The sequence below is a fragment of the Eleutherodactylus coqui genome, chromosome 5, assembly GCF_035609145.1.
Source record: "Eleutherodactylus coqui strain aEleCoq1 chromosome 5, aEleCoq1.hap1, whole genome shotgun sequence".
NCBI lineage: Eukaryota > Metazoa > Chordata > Amphibia > Anura > Eleutherodactylidae > Eleutherodactylus > Eleutherodactylus coqui.
In genome coordinates, this window is record NC_089841.1 from 29,316,516 (window position 1) to 29,331,911 (window position 15,396).

Below are 15,396 nucleotides of genomic sequence, written 5' to 3' on the forward strand. Positions count from 1 at the left end.
ACCGACCCATAGAATAAAGTTATCAGGTCATTTTTGTTGCATTTTGTGCGCCGTAGAAACAAGACGCACCGAAAGATGGCGGAATGTCATTTTGTTTTCATTTTACTCCACTTAGAATTTTGTAAACGGTTTTTAGTACATTATATGGTACTTTAAATAGCACCATTGAAAAATACAACTCGTCCCGCAAAAAACAAGCCCTCAAACAGCGACGGCGATGGATAAATAAAGCAGTTATGATTTTTTAAACAGGGGGAGGAAAAAAAGAAATGGGGGGAAAAAGAGAAAAAGGGGCCGTGTCATTAAGGGGTTAAAAAATATACCAACGTCCTCCTCTGGGTCATTACGACGCACGGATACCACACGTGTGATTTTATTTTACATTTTTTACAAAGTAAAGGGAGACACGTGTTTTTTTATTTTTCTGATCACTTTCCGGGGGTCCGATGGTGACAGCCCTTTACATGCTGCAGTGACAGCCCTTTACATGCTGCAGTCACATAGACTGCAGCATGTAAAGGGTTAACACAGCAGAGATCAGAGGTTTTCTCTGATCTCTGCTGTAAGAGCAGGTACCTAGCTGTCCTCTGACAGCTAACCACCAGCTCTCCCTGCCACAGAGACCATCGGCTTGCTTCTGACAAGCCGATGGTCTCTATGGCGACCTATAAACAAAGCAGGAGACTTAGAAGCAGGAGATTGTCGGCATATCGGCAATATCTTCTGCTGGTTTTTCAAAGCCCTTGCTTTGTTCTCTGTGGGACTGTGCAGGCAGAGCACACTGCCACAGCTTGTGGCATTGTGCTCTGCAGCTCCCATAGTGATACACAGCCCGGAAATCTTCCAGGCTATATCACTATGAGCAGTGTAACTCGTCCCGGAAAATTTCTGGGCGTGCCACTCAAGGGGTTAAATGATAGAGAACCCCCACAAGTGACCCTATTTTGAAAACTAGACTCCTTATTGAATTCCTCTAGGGGTGTACTGCATATTTTGACCCCACAGTTTTTGAATGAATCGAAGCAAAGCAGAAGGAAATAATTCCGATTTCCATTTATTTGACAATTGTGTCAATTTAAAAGCTGTTTTCTTTGTACAGCACACACATGAATGAAGACTTTCACCCCAAAATGGATCCCCCTGTTTGCTGCATAAAGGATGAGCGATGAAGCTCATCGTGCAATATAAACAGCCGCCGTTCAATAGCGAACAGCCGCTGTGTATCTCAATGGAGAGGATCGGGGGAGCGAGAGGAGAGAAATCTCCTGCACTGCCCCGCCCCCTGCTGGCCACTTTGTGTGCGAGCCAGCTGTGCTAGCTCCGGTGCAGGAGCACGGGAGCGCTGAGACACAGGGACGAGTGTCGGGCATCATTTGCCCGAGACTTGTCCAGTGTAAATAGGCCTTAAGTCTGCATGCTGGGAGAGGCGAGCACAGCCCCCCTCCATGACACGTAGTTCAGTTCCAAGCCAAAATGCATGAATTTGGTGACGGAATCCCTCTAAGGAGCAATTCTAGCCTAAAAACCGCATCTACTGTGACATGACTGATAACTACTCCTGTCAGGTTATTTTTGGTCATCATGATGATTAATGATCTTTTCTGGTCATGTAAAACCTTCCACACGACTTATCCAACCGTCTGCTGACTTTCTACAATATTTGTCTCACAGCTTTTGTATCAGGATGAAGATCTGACCAATATTAATATTAATACTACAGAGACAAATGTGAGGGGCGATCAGCGGTGTAAAGAGGAGATTCCTACAAGTAATCGCCCAGGTGAGTAGTAACCACTAAATACAGCAGAGAAGAGTCACAGATTCTCCTCGGTCAGCGGCTGCTGATAGTTATGTAGATTTATAAGCTCTGTGGTCTGTCAGTTTCCGCTATATATTCCCCCATTCAGCCAGAATACAAACTAAATATGGCTGACATGTGATACCATTATAGGTGATAACACATGATGGGCATTTATGGTACGGACATGAAACACACCTATGTGAGCGGGAACTACTATTCATTATATGATGTCTGTACTGATGAGGGAGAAATGGTTTTCCAGTTCTGGGACTGAGGGTTCTTTTACACTGACCAACTCTTGCTCTGATGTAACCAGCGCTGATCGGTAGGCAGGTCAGTCGCTGGTGGTTTACTTTTTGTTTTACACGGGCCAAGAATTACTGCTATGAGAATGAATGATCTTTAGTCTGATGGCTGATGCACATAGGCCGGCTGGTCATCTCCTCAGTAATATGGAGAGATGTAAAGCTGAAAATCATCGATCAGCTGATAAGCGAGCGTCACTAGTATGTCCGCTCAGGGATGTCCCTTTTTCATAACCTGACGATCAGATGTACGAATGTTCGCGCCTGATAATCAGGACATGTAAAAGGGTTTTAAGGAACCATTAATTCCTATTAGACTGATGTCAAGCTGCTGTGTGCTAACACAATACCGAAGATGGAGGCAAAGACCCCGATAACAGAATCCAGAATGTGCAGACATAGACCCAAAGAACAGAGGATTCTTTAGAGGATGTAGTTTAGTGCTGGAGTGTCAGGGATGTCGCTCACCAGAGACTTGGCAGGAAGACACCGAGGTGCTGATCATCATGAAGATCCCACTCAGACAGCCACTATTTCCCATCTGACGCCTGTCCATGTATTACGTAGATCGCACTTATACTCTTTATAGCCAATTGGGGTATTAACATTAACATGTTTTTCATGTGGTTCACAGCATGTCCTATTCTGGTTTGATTCACTGACCAGAATCAGACATGTAATGTCTACTGCCGGCCAGCATGGGGCAGCACACAGTCCATATGTGTCCATGTGATATCCAATTGGAGTTCTCAGCACAACTCACACTCAGCCATCTGAATATGGCCGACCAGATAAATCCTATTTCCGGTGTCACATCTTATCTCTCAGCTGGGAGTGAATGCGGTTTCTTAGAATCCCACTCCCTTACATTGTACTGTAGATTATACAATCCCGCAGTGTGTGATCTCACCGTAATACTCTTCCAGTTGCCATAAATGGGCACAATTGGGAAACAGATTCCGAGTAGTTTCATCCTAATATGACGTCTCAGCCGATTATAAGGGGGTTGGAGATAAAGTAACGGCTTACAGATGTGTTTTCTAACGGCTCCAAAGAGTTTGTTCAGGATCGGGAAGAGTCTAATGGCCGGACCGCCATCAGGGCAGGATAAATGGTTACAGAGGTCCCCACTGACCGCTGGCTGCTGCCTGCCTGTCAATAAAGATATCAATATGTCCTGAGCCAAGTCAGTGATCGCCAGCACTCTGCACACTAGCAGTAGGAATTATATCCCGAGGGGTTGGATCCCTTTAAGGAGCCCCCCCCTGTGGTCAATGACAGGTCTCTTTGATTCCTGCTGGCCATTCTGCTCCCCACCTCCCACTAAAGACTCCAACACCATCCCCCACCCGTCCCCTGGGGCTCTCAATAATCTCAAAATATGGGAGCCCAATATATCTCATGGCAGCTCTGTGTAATGGCCAGGGGCTGGCTGGCATACTTTAGCCTGGGGGCAGGGTAATATCACAGGCCCATGAGTATAGTATGTATGATATGTTCTTCTCTCTGGTCCCAGACTGCTACTAAGGCTTCTTGCAGCCCAAACTTGCTTCAGCCAACTCTCTCCATCAAGCTGCGGTTACAACCACTAGTGAGCGTCTCAGTGCTCCCCCACCCCAATAATATGCCCACTGTGGTCCCACTAAGTAATAGTGCCCCCTATTGTGATTCCACTTTATGTAATAGTGCCCTCTGCTGTGGGCTCAGTTAGTAATATAACCCCCAGTCTGTAGCTTCAATCTGTTTTGTGACCTGCCTCTGTGCCCCCAATGAGTGGTGTAACTAGAGTCCTACAGGACCCAGATGAAACTATAAACACCAAAAGATGTCATTCCATATCATTCATGTCCATCTCCAAGTGGCTCCATTATCCTCCAATGTCCCCCAAACAACCCCCATCATCTCTCTCACAGACTCGCAGCTTTACCTCACTTCTTTCCCCTGGCATGATCACTCAGACTAGAGTGAATGCTGGAGCCCGGGAGGGAGGAAGGAGGTCACACTGTCAGCCTGTGAGAGAGTGGGACACAGCAGTACTGGGAGTACGACTGTCAGCACTAGTAGCAGCCGCCGTGCCTTTCATTGTGGGGCAAACTAGGTGGCAGTAAACATGTGGTGGGGGGAGGAGAGCACGCCCGGATGTCACATACCTCCCTGCCCCGTCCTGCCCTGGTCTGATGTGACAGCATATAGAATTATATGTACTAAGCTGTCTTATAGATGAGCAGTTCTATATTTGCTGTACACCGTGTGTTACTGACATCCGGCTTCATGGGAGATTTTATATGAGTTCTTTATGGAAAAACAGAAACTGATCAACGTACAGAAATGGCCGAACTCCATCTGTATGGAATATACTATTTCTGTAGCTTGGGCTTATAGATCTACCGGGGACCGAAACCGAGCCTTGTGGAGGACTCTGCTGCAAGTTAGTTTTCATGACCCTTTTCTGGATACCCCCGGGCCCCCATGTTTTTGATGGACACCAGAATTAGTTCCTTGTAAGTCCTGATTCACATCTGTAGTTTTTGGTGATGTTTTCTGCACTGACAATCACTTGGTCTTTAAGTGAGTTGCAAACCAAGTAACTTCACTTGCTCTGTCAGGACCCGTGTTTACATGGGCTGACAGTCATCCGTAATGGCTCTTTTCAGTGATTACTCTAGTGGCTGTCAGGCTGTGTAAAAGCACCCTTAGATGATGATTACATTTTGCTACATGACTTATAAATTATGCTGATATTTTAAAATAAAGTTCATAGTAGTAAACCATAATCTGCTTTATTCTTGGCAGATGACGGTACCGGGAGCTCAGAGGGAGATCTGATACCTGCATATTGTAAAGCAGAGAATTGTGGTATCACACAAGAAACATATGAAGAACCTGCCATTATCCCAGATATCTCCTCAGCCCTTCACAGCAAAGATACATCATCTAATCCTCTTCTACAAGTCCCATCTTCTGATCCATCACAGATTGATAAGCAGGAAATATGTCTCAGAAGGGGAGAACAGCAAAGAGCTCACACAGGGGAGAAGCCGTATTCATGTTCAGAATGTGGGAAATGTTTTACACAGAAATCAGGCCTTGTTAAACATCAGAGAATTCACACAAGAGAGAAGCGGTTTTCTTGTTCAGAATGTTGGAAATGTTTTGTAGTAAAAGAAAAGCTAGTTCAACATCAGAGAATTCACACAGCACAGAAGCCATTTTCTTGTTCAGAGTGTGGGAAATGTTTTACACAGACATCAAGCCTTGTTACTCATCACAAAAGTCACACAGGGGAGAAGCCGTTTGTACGTTCAGAATGTGGGAAACGTTTTACAGAGAAATCAGCCCTTGTTCAGCATCAGAGAAATCACACAGGACAGAAGCCGTTTTCTTGTTCAGAATGTGGGAAATGTTTTGCAGGAAAATCAGTCCTTGTTCAACATCAGAGAATTCACACAGGAGAGAGTCCATTTTCTTGTTCAGAATGTGGGAAATGTTTTACAGAGAAATCAGCCCTTGTTCAACATCAGAGAAGTCACACAGGAGAGAAGCCATATTCTTGTTCAGAATGTGGGAAATGTTTTGCAGGAAAATCAGTGCTTGTTCAACATCAGAGAAGTCACACAGGAGAGAGGCCATTTTCTTGTTCAGAATGTGGGAAATGTTTTATACAGAAAGTAGCCCTTGTTCAACATCAGAGAAGTCACACAGGAGAGAAGCCGTTTTCTTGTTCAGAATGTGGGAAATGTTTTACACAGAAATCATCCCTGGTTCAACATCAGAGAAGTCACACAGGGGAGAAGCCGTTTGTATGTTCAGAATGTGGGAAATGTTTTACAGAGAAATCAGCCCTTGTTAAACATCACAGAACTCACACAGGAGAGAAGCCGTTTTCTTGTTCAGAATGTGGGAAATGTTTTACAGTGAAATCAGCCTTTGTTCAACATCTGAGAATTCACACAGGAGACAAGCTGTTTTCTTGTTCAGAATGTGGGAAATGTTTTACAGTGAAATCAGCCCTTGTTAAACATCAGAGAACTCACACAGGAGAGAAGCCGTTTTTTTGTTCAGAATGTGGGAAATGTTTTACAGTGAAATCAGACCTTGTTAAACATCAGAGAAGTCACACAGGAGAGAAGCCGTTTTCTTGTTCAGAATGTGGGAAATGTTTTGCAGGAAAAGAAAAATTAGTTCAACATCAGAGAATTCACACAGAAGAGAAGCCATTTTCTTGTTCAGAATGTGGGAAATGTTTTACACAGAAATCATCCCTGGTTGAACATCAGAGAATTCACACAGGAGAGAAGCCGTTTTCTTGTTCAGAATGTGGGAAATGTTTTACACAGAAATCATCCCTAGTTGAACATCAGAGAACTCACACAGGGGAGAAGCCGTTTGTATGTTCAGAATGTGGGAAATGTTTTACAGTGAAATCAGCCCTTGTTAAACATCAGAGAACTCACACAGGGGAGAAGCCGTTTGTATGTTCAGAATGTGGGAAATGTTTTACAGTGAAATCAGCCCTTGTTAAACATCAGAGAACTCACACAGGAGAGAAGCCGTTTTCTTGTTCAGAATGTGGGAAATGTTTTACACAGAAATCAGCCCTGGTTCAACATCAGAGAAGTCACACAGGGGAGAAGCCGTTTTCTTGTTCAGAATGTGGGAAATGCTTTACACAGAAATCAGCCCTTGTTCGACATCAGAGAACTCACACAGGATAGAAGCCGATTTCATGTTCAGAATGTTGGAAATGTTTTACTCGCAAATCACATTTACTGCAACATCAAAAAGTTCACAGAGAAAAGAAGCTACTTCTTTAGGGCTCCTACCCACTAGAGTTTTTTTTCACTGCGAAATTCGCTGGGTTTTTTTTTCTACAGGGGGTCTATGGGACTTGTAATGTTAAAATCGCGATTTACCGCGAAATCGCGATTTTAGCTTTACAACTCCCATAGCCCAAAGACCCCTGCAGAAAAAAAAAACGCTGCGAATCTCACAGAAAAAAAACGCTAGTGGGCAAGAGCCCTTAAACCGATTTTGTCAAACCATACAAAAAAGGTAAAAAGTAAAGTGACCTATCATACACAAGAAAAGGGAAGCAATTTAGAGCAGTAAGTGATGAATAAGAAATGTATGTAATTACTGATAAACATCCATTATCTAGAAACAAATACTATCCAGATATCCCACCTTTATATCAGCCGTGTACATAGAGTATTTCACACAGATACATATAACTGCGCCTCTAAACTTGTTTCTAACTGTTTATAAAAGTTTACTTGTATAACTGTGATAGACATGATGATTAGTTAGTATAAAATGTCTATCGATTTGTACTAAACTAGACGTATTATGTGTGTTTTGTGACTTCAGCCTAATGTGAAACTCTGCTGCATAAGGAAAGAGTTAAATCACAGTGTTATATGTTATTGCTTGAGTGTTTTCCCAGTCCTCCCCATCCCCCACACAGAATCTTCTTGAACAAAGAGATATGTACTTCCAGTTTCAGTTTTGAGCACATGTTTGTGAGACAAAGACTTGCTTATACATTGGACTTGAGAGAAGGTGGGCAGGAAGGGGGGGGGGGGGGGGATTCTATATGATCCGACAAATGAGAATCATATATGTTACTGATGTAATCTGTTAAACGCCCATAAAGGGCAGGTGTTATCCTTTTCAATAAAAGGCCCTGTCTGGCTGTTTCTGGGCAGAGAGCCATTTTGAGCATGAGACTGATACCTCGTGTTTGACCTGGTCAGTGTGCGCATACTGCTTCTACACAATTAGGAAGCTACAAAATACCCCGAAACCTGCTGGAGAAAACCGTAATCCAGATCATAACTTACATGTTTGTATTTGGGCCGATCTTTCTTCTTCCTTTAGGTGATGTTTCCTCAGAACTGATGGAGATGAGGGAGAGCTGGTACCCATTATGTGTATAAGTAGGGAGGGGAGAATCACTGCAGATCCCGGACTTTGTGGAGTTTGTTAGGACATTTTTGGGTTTTGAGAATGACCCTTTCATAGATGATAACTATAAGAACCGTATTCCACCACTGAGCCCAGCAAGGGCATCTCCCCTACATCTCATCACTATAGGGTCATATACTAGGAAGAGTCGCACACAGTAATATACAGCTGTGATCACATGGGAAAGGTTCTACAACTTCAGTGTAACATATCCGACTTTCTTTATATGGGACTATACAACGTGGGGCGCACAGCCTAATAAAACAACCCCCCTACATGTTCCACACTCAGATGAGCTCTTAACAGATTTCAAGAGAGCCAAGAGTTTTATACATAAGTGACAACTTGGGAAAGCTGCTAAGATATAATAGTCCATATTGGGGTCAAACATTTACATATCCGATAGATACTGCCAACAGGAATACATAGGATCTTACTTAGACTTCAAGCCTAACAGAACCCGGACATACATCTACTTAATCCAGTAAGACGTAGGAAAGGTTTTCTGTGCCAATCACCTACCTGAGTGGGAGGATTGACCCCTTTAAATGGCTATAATGTATAAAGAAGAAGACATACTGAATGGTTTAAGATGAAAAGTTGTGATGTCATTCAGGCAATATGTGTTCTTTGAACATTATAGCAATTGCAGGGTAAATTTTTCCTCCTGGGCAGGTGATTGGCACAGGAAACTTTTGGTACATGAGTCTTGCTGGCCCAGAACCTAAATACACATTACCCGAGGTGTTTTGGGGGGACAGGAAAAAATTCTTTGTCTTCCGGGAGGCTTGTAAGTTGTTTTTCTGCTTGCAGCCTCATTCCTCTGGGTCTGAGTCCCAACGGGTAGGGATTGTTATGTCATTGCTCAGAAAAGGGCCTCAGTCATGGGCCTATTCTTTACCGTCTGATTCCGCTTGCCTGCAGTAGGTAGATTCTTTTTTTCTTGAGCTCGGGAATATTTTTGATGATCTTGTGGGTTATGCAGTCAGTAAGTTGTTGGCTTTATGCCAGGGCCGGCAGTCAGAAGAATATTGCTCCAGTTTCAGGCAGTATTCTGGCGAATCTGCATGGAACGACTGCGCTCAAAGATTTATTTTTGGTAGGCTTATCCAACACTATAAAAGATCTATTGCTGTCCCATCCATTACCATCCACCGTGAATCAAGCTATAGAATTGGCACGCAGAGCGGATCGTAGATTCAGGTTTAGAAGGGATGCTAAGCTAGAGGCCCATCAAGAACGTGATGTCAAGTCTCTGGCTGGGTGGCTACAGCCTGTAACCCAGTGTCAACTTCCAGAGATGATGGTATGGAAGTGGACCTATTAAGTCCTGGGGTTCTAACCAACTCTGCTTTTACTGCGGCAAGGCTGGTCATCGCATCGCATGCTGCCAGGGAAGGGCAGCTACAAAAGAAGCAGGAAAACTTCAGCTCGTCATCTAGGAGGTCAGGTACTCCCTAAATTATTGGTGCCTTGTAGTGTATCTAACAAGGCTTTTTCACAGGGTAGGACAGGCATTTATAGATTCTGGGTCGGCCGCGAACCTTATCCATTTGCAGTTTGTAAGACCACTGTTGTCAAGTTTTACCACATTAGGTTTGCCGATGCACTTTACCAGTATTGATGCAACTCCTCTGTCTTCTGGGGTTGTGCGTTGGAGGACACCAAAACTTCAGTTCATGGAGGGCGCATTACATTCGGAGGATATTTCATTCCTGGTCATGGAGGAGATGTCCGTGGATATCGTGTTGGGATTGCCGTGACTAAGGACGCACAATCCTCAGTTCGATTGCACTACTCTGGAGCTAGTTCGGTGGGGAGGGTGCTGTCAGGATCATCTAGTGCCTGTTACATTGTGCTCCACAGATACGATTAGTTTTCCAGACTATTTATGGAATTTTCAAGAGGCGTTTTCTAAAAAGCTTTCTGAGGGATTGCCCCCACACCACAAATGGGATTGTAGGATTGACATCTCCATTTAGTGTTAGAGCAGCTACGGGAGTACCAATTGTATGTTAAATTGGAGAAGTACTCATTCAGAGTCAAACGTGTGTCATTTATTGGGTATATCATCACTCCAAATGATGTGTGGATGGAGTCAGACAAGGGAGAAGCGGACGTTACGTTTTGGTCTCCGGAAGCTTCAGAGGCATTTGAGCAACTTAAGAGGGATTTTTCCACCATGCCAATGCTTGCTCAGCCGGACCCTCAGAAGCCTTTTTTTGTGGAGGTAAACACTTCTGAAGTTGGGGTCGGTGCAGTCCTCTCCCAGGAAGTAGAGGGTCTCTCAGGCTTTAGTCCACGCGCCTTCTTTTCCATAAGTTCAGTAGCGCCGAGCGCAACTATGATGTTGGGAACAGGGAATTGTTAGCAATAAAATGGGCATTTGAGGAGTGGCGTCATCTTCTGGAGGGGGGCCAACACCAGGGGATGGTCTTCACCAATCACAAGAACTTAGTGTATCTTGAGAATGCTAAGCAGCTCAATGCACAGCAAGTCAGGTGGGTGCTTCTCTTCTCGGGATTCAATTTTACAGTCCCTTACCAGGCGGTGATAAAAATGTGAAGGCTGATGCCCTCTCCTGCAGTTTCGGGACTCCAGAGGTTGGGGAATCTTCTCTAGAATACTTCCTCCCTCCCGGTGTTGTGGTGGCAGTTCTGACACAGAACCTTCTGGCTGAGCTTCAGGAATATCAGCTAGAAGCTCCGGAAGGGGTTATGGCCGGAAGTTCTTTGTACCGATGTCTCTGCGGTGGTTGGTTATGGAAGAATCTCATTCGTCCATTTTTGCAGGGCATCCGGGGTTCAGGGGACTCTTGAGCTATGTTCCCGAATCTACTGGTGGCCTGGCATGGCATGGGAGGTCCGGGAGTTAGTAAATCGGTGTTCAGCTTGTGTATGTGGCAAGAATTGCCATAAGAGCCCTGAGGAACTGTTAAGGCCATTGCCAGTACCTGATAAACCATGGTCGCACGTGTCCATGGACTTTGTAACGGCCGTGCCTTTGTCACAAGGTTGTTCCACCATTTTGGTAGTTGTTGACAGATTCTCGAAAATGGCCCATTTCGTTGCTTTGAAAAAATTACCATCTGCCGCTGAATTAGTGAAGATTTTCATTAGAGAGATTATAAGATTGCACGGAATACCGGTCAATATAGTTTCGGATCGGGGGTGCAATTCGTGGCCGAATTTCGGTCGGCATCCCTGGTTCCTGACTTCCATTCAAGTACCTACAGTTTGTCCTGCAGTTGATGTTGTTACTAGTGAGTTGCGGGAGGTCTGGAATGGTGTGCACAAGAACCTTGAGAAAGCAAGTGGTAGTATGCAACTTAGGCCGGCTTCACACGAGCGTGACGGGCTCTGCCGCGGAATATTCCACGGCGAAGCCCGTCACGGCGCCCCCCAGAGACCCCATACTTACCAGCGGAAGATAGCGTGAAGACGCGTCCCCGCCCGCCACCGCGTTACGTGACGCGCCGGCCGTGTTACGTGACGCGCCGGCCGTGTTACGTGACGCGGCGGCGGTAGGCGGGAAAGCGTTTTCACGCTATCTTCCGCTGTGTTACAGCGGGAGATAGCGTGAACGGACGGCTTCCATTGACTGCAATGGAAGCCGTCAGCGCGTACACCCGCGGCAAATAGAGCATGCTGCGGGTGAGGACGGGAGATTTCACGGTGCGGAATTCCGCGATGGAATTCCGCATCGTGAGCATTATGCTATTAGGTTCAATAGAACCTAATAGCAGCGGGCAACGCAGTGGATTTTTGCCACGAATTACGCGACGTAAATCCGTTCGTGGGAAGGAGGCCTAAGTAGTTATAAAAGGTCCACTGTTTCAGAGCTATGTGAGGTCGGTCAGAAAGTTTATCTGTCCACGAAGAAATTAAAATTAAAGCTCCCCTTGGTTTTATTGCTAGCTTTGCCATAACGCGAGTGAACTCTTACCTATGAGTTGGATTTACCAGGTTCTGGGAGGGTACATAAGGTGTTTCATTAATCCCTTTTGAAGTTCTTTATTCCTCCGGTTGTGCCCGCATAAGAGCTCACCTGAGTTTGAAAGGCATAGGCAGTTGGTCTTAATGGGTTGTGCACCCCAAAGTTTTTAATCCTGTATATATAAAGTCTGATATTTTATACCAAAGCTGATAAATGTTTCCATGTGATTAATATTTGTAGACTTAAGGCAGAACCCTTTTCACCAAGAACATTTTTGAAACAACAGAATTAACATAATTCTCCTTTATTGATTTAATTAAAACAGTCAGTATTGACAAGTTTCGGAAACACAGACCCTTCCTCAGAAACAGCTGAGTAAAGTGCAAAGTCCAATAATTAAGATATATGTGCTCGGGGGTTTTACTGTATTAGTTTATATAGTTAGTGTGAATTGGTAGTATGTATAGCTCATGAGAAGAGGAAGGGGGTTTGTTAACCCTTCAAGGACATGGCCTATTTTGGGCATAAGGCAACGATTTTTGTCTTCACTTTTTAAAAGGCATAACTCTTTTACCTTTCTGACAACATGGCCACATGAGGGCTTGTTTTTTTGCATACAAAACTGTAGTTTTTATTGGTGCCATTTTTGGGTACATAGACTATAATCTAAAACTTTTAATGTTTCCGGTACTATTTTGGGCTACATTAAGCTTTTTTGACCACTGTTGAATTTTTTGGGAGACAATATGAAAAGAATAAGCACTTTACTTTTAGTGTTGCTTTTTTACACTTTTTGCAATGCAGGATACAAAGTATGTTCAATTATTATAGATACGACGATATCAAATATGTGGGATTTTAATTTTTACTTTTTATACTAAAAAAGGGTCTGTATAATATTTTTTTTTTACAATTTATTTTTCTTTACACTATTTTTATGTTTATTTTACACTTTTTATGTCCCTGTAGGGGGCTTATACCATAACACCTATGATCACTATGATAGAGCATTGCTGTTATGTTCGTGTGGGCAACTAAGGACGGGGCCCACACGAACGTGACCTCGAGGAGATGGGTCTAGGTGGAACTGACCTTATGCTGCAGGGAAGATGATAAGGCCCTACCTACTATGCAGGGCGATCGCCTCTATAAGGGCTCATGTCCACGGGCAAAATATGATTTAAGATCCGCAGCGGATCTCCCGCATGCGGATCCGCATCCCATAGGGATGCATTGACCACCCGCGGGTAGATAAATACCCGCGGATCGTCAATAAAAGGGATTTAAAAAAAAATGGAGCATGGAAAAATCCGGACCATGCTCCATTTTCGTGCGGGTCTCCCGCGGGGACGGCTCCCGCGGGCTTCTATTGAAGCCTATGGAAGCCGTCCGGATCCGCGGGAGACCTAAAATAGGAATTTAAAGTATTTACCATCCGGCGCGGGCGGGGAAGGTCAGCTGTTCCTCACGGCCGCATCTTCCTTGCTTCGGCTCGGCGGATGTGCCCGGCGCATGCGCGCGGCACGTCGGCGACGTGCCGGCGACGTGCCGCCGGCGTCAGGAATTCATCCGCCGGCCGAAAATGAAGATCCGGCCGTGAGGAACAGCTGATCTTCTCCGCCCGCGCCGGATGGTAAATACTTTTAAATTCTTATTTTCGGCGCTCATGTCCGCGGGGCAGGAGGGACCCGCTGCAGATTCTCCATGGAGAATCTGCAGCGGATCTGATTTTCCCCGTGGACATGAGGCCTAAGGGTGCCTGCACACGAGCAGAATTTCAAGCGCGTGATTTTAGGCACATAATCCGCCCCAGACCGCAGCCAATATACTCCTATGAGGATCCACAGTTGTCCCCAGACGGACGGATGTGTATCGCGTTTTTTCACGCGCGTGAAAAAATCTGCGACCTGTTCTAATTTGGGTCGGATTCTGCGCGTGAAGCCTCCAATACAAGTGAATGGGTGCGTTTTTTCACGCAGTACGTCCGGAGTGCAGCTGCGGATGGAGTCACTGGTTGCTATGACTACAGGAAGTAGGCATGGTAGGAGGCGTCCCAACACACAGCACAGAGCTTCACAGGCACATTTCAACTGCAGATCTGTCCTTTCAGTCCCCTCATCTACCAGAGAGCAGCCAGCAGACACCAGCCTGCCACAAGCCATAATGATCGACATGGGGAAACTTGTGGCAATCATGCAGGACTTCCCCAGCCTATGGGACAGTAACTCCCCAGAATACCTCGACAAGAACAGAAAGGAACAATCCTGGCGTCTACTGTCCGCGCAGGTTTATGGGGATGCGTGGACGAACGCAGTAGAAGCAGAACAGAAGTTGCGTGAGTTTTTTTCGCTATTGCGTCAAATGTACTTTTTTTTTCATTTTAACCCCTTAGTGGCCAAGCAGTTTTACTTTTGTTTTTATTGTGCTTTTTTCCATCCCCACTTTTAACCCCTTAGTGACGGAGCTTTTTTGCTTTTTTTCCCCCTACTCCCTAAAAAATCATAGTTCCTTTATTTATCCATCCACGTCGCTGTATAAGGGCTTGTTATTTTTTTGCGGGACGAGTTGTATTTTGCAATGGCACTATTTATTGTACCATATAATTTACTGAAAAACCTTTAAAAATTGTAATCGGAGAGAAAAAAAAAAGACTTTCCACCATCTTTCGGTGCGTCCTGTTTCTGCAGCGCGCAAAGTGCAACAAAAACAACCCAATATTTTTATTCTATGGGTCAGTACGATTACTACGTTACCACACTTATATAGTATTTTTATAGTGCGTCCGAAAAAAGTTACATGGATCAACCATGCCCACAAAGACATCTGCTCACCGGGTGAAAGCATGTTGCCAGAATAATTTAATGGTGCTCGCACAAGCAAGAGGGACAAAACGGAGTCTGGGTGTTGGTTTTTAAGCTGTTTTCCAGGGAATGGGCAGTTCTCTAGGGGTTGGGTTTACAATAAGGCCTCCTTCCCACGAACGGATTTCCGCCGCGTAATTCGCGGCGAAAATCCGCTGCGTTGCCCGCAGCTATTAGGTTCTATTGAACCTAATAGCACAATGCTCACGATGCGTAATTCCAGCGCGGAATTACGCACCGCGATTTCTCCCGTCCTCACCCGCAGCATGCTCTATTTTCTGCGGGTGAGGACGGGCTGTACGCACTGACGGCTTCCATTGCAGTCAATGGAAGCCGTCCATTCACGCTATCTCCCGCTGTAACCAGCGGGAGATAGCGTGAAAAAACGCTTTCCCGCCCACCGCCGAGCGTCATATGACGCCAAATGACGCGGTCCGGCCGCGTCACGTGACACGGCCGGCCGTGCACGTGACACGGCTGGTGACGCGAGGGCGGTGGGCGGTGACGCGCGGCGGTGGGCGGGGAAGCG

At 45.3% G+C, this 15,396-nt stretch overlaps 2 protein-coding genes across 2 annotated transcripts in view; both read left to right on the forward strand.

Moving 5' to 3' along the window:
- The window catches only part of LOC136629099 (zinc finger protein 420-like), a 174,240-nt gene extending 167,252 nt beyond the window's left edge, over nucleotides 1-6,988 (forward strand). Inside the window, exon 13 of the mRNA XM_066605232.1 lies at nucleotides 4,900-6,988. Within this exon, the coding sequence (XP_066461329.1) occupies nucleotides 4,900-6,821 (1,922 nt within the window). The 3' untranslated portion in view covers nucleotides 6,822-6,988. The remainder of the gene's footprint in view (nucleotides 1-4,899) is intronic.
- LOC136629133 (zinc finger protein 665-like) overlaps nucleotides 1-15,396 on the forward strand; it is a 94,375-nt gene that overhangs the window by 27,201 nt on the left and 51,778 nt on the right. The gene's annotated exons all lie outside the window — the stretch shown is intronic.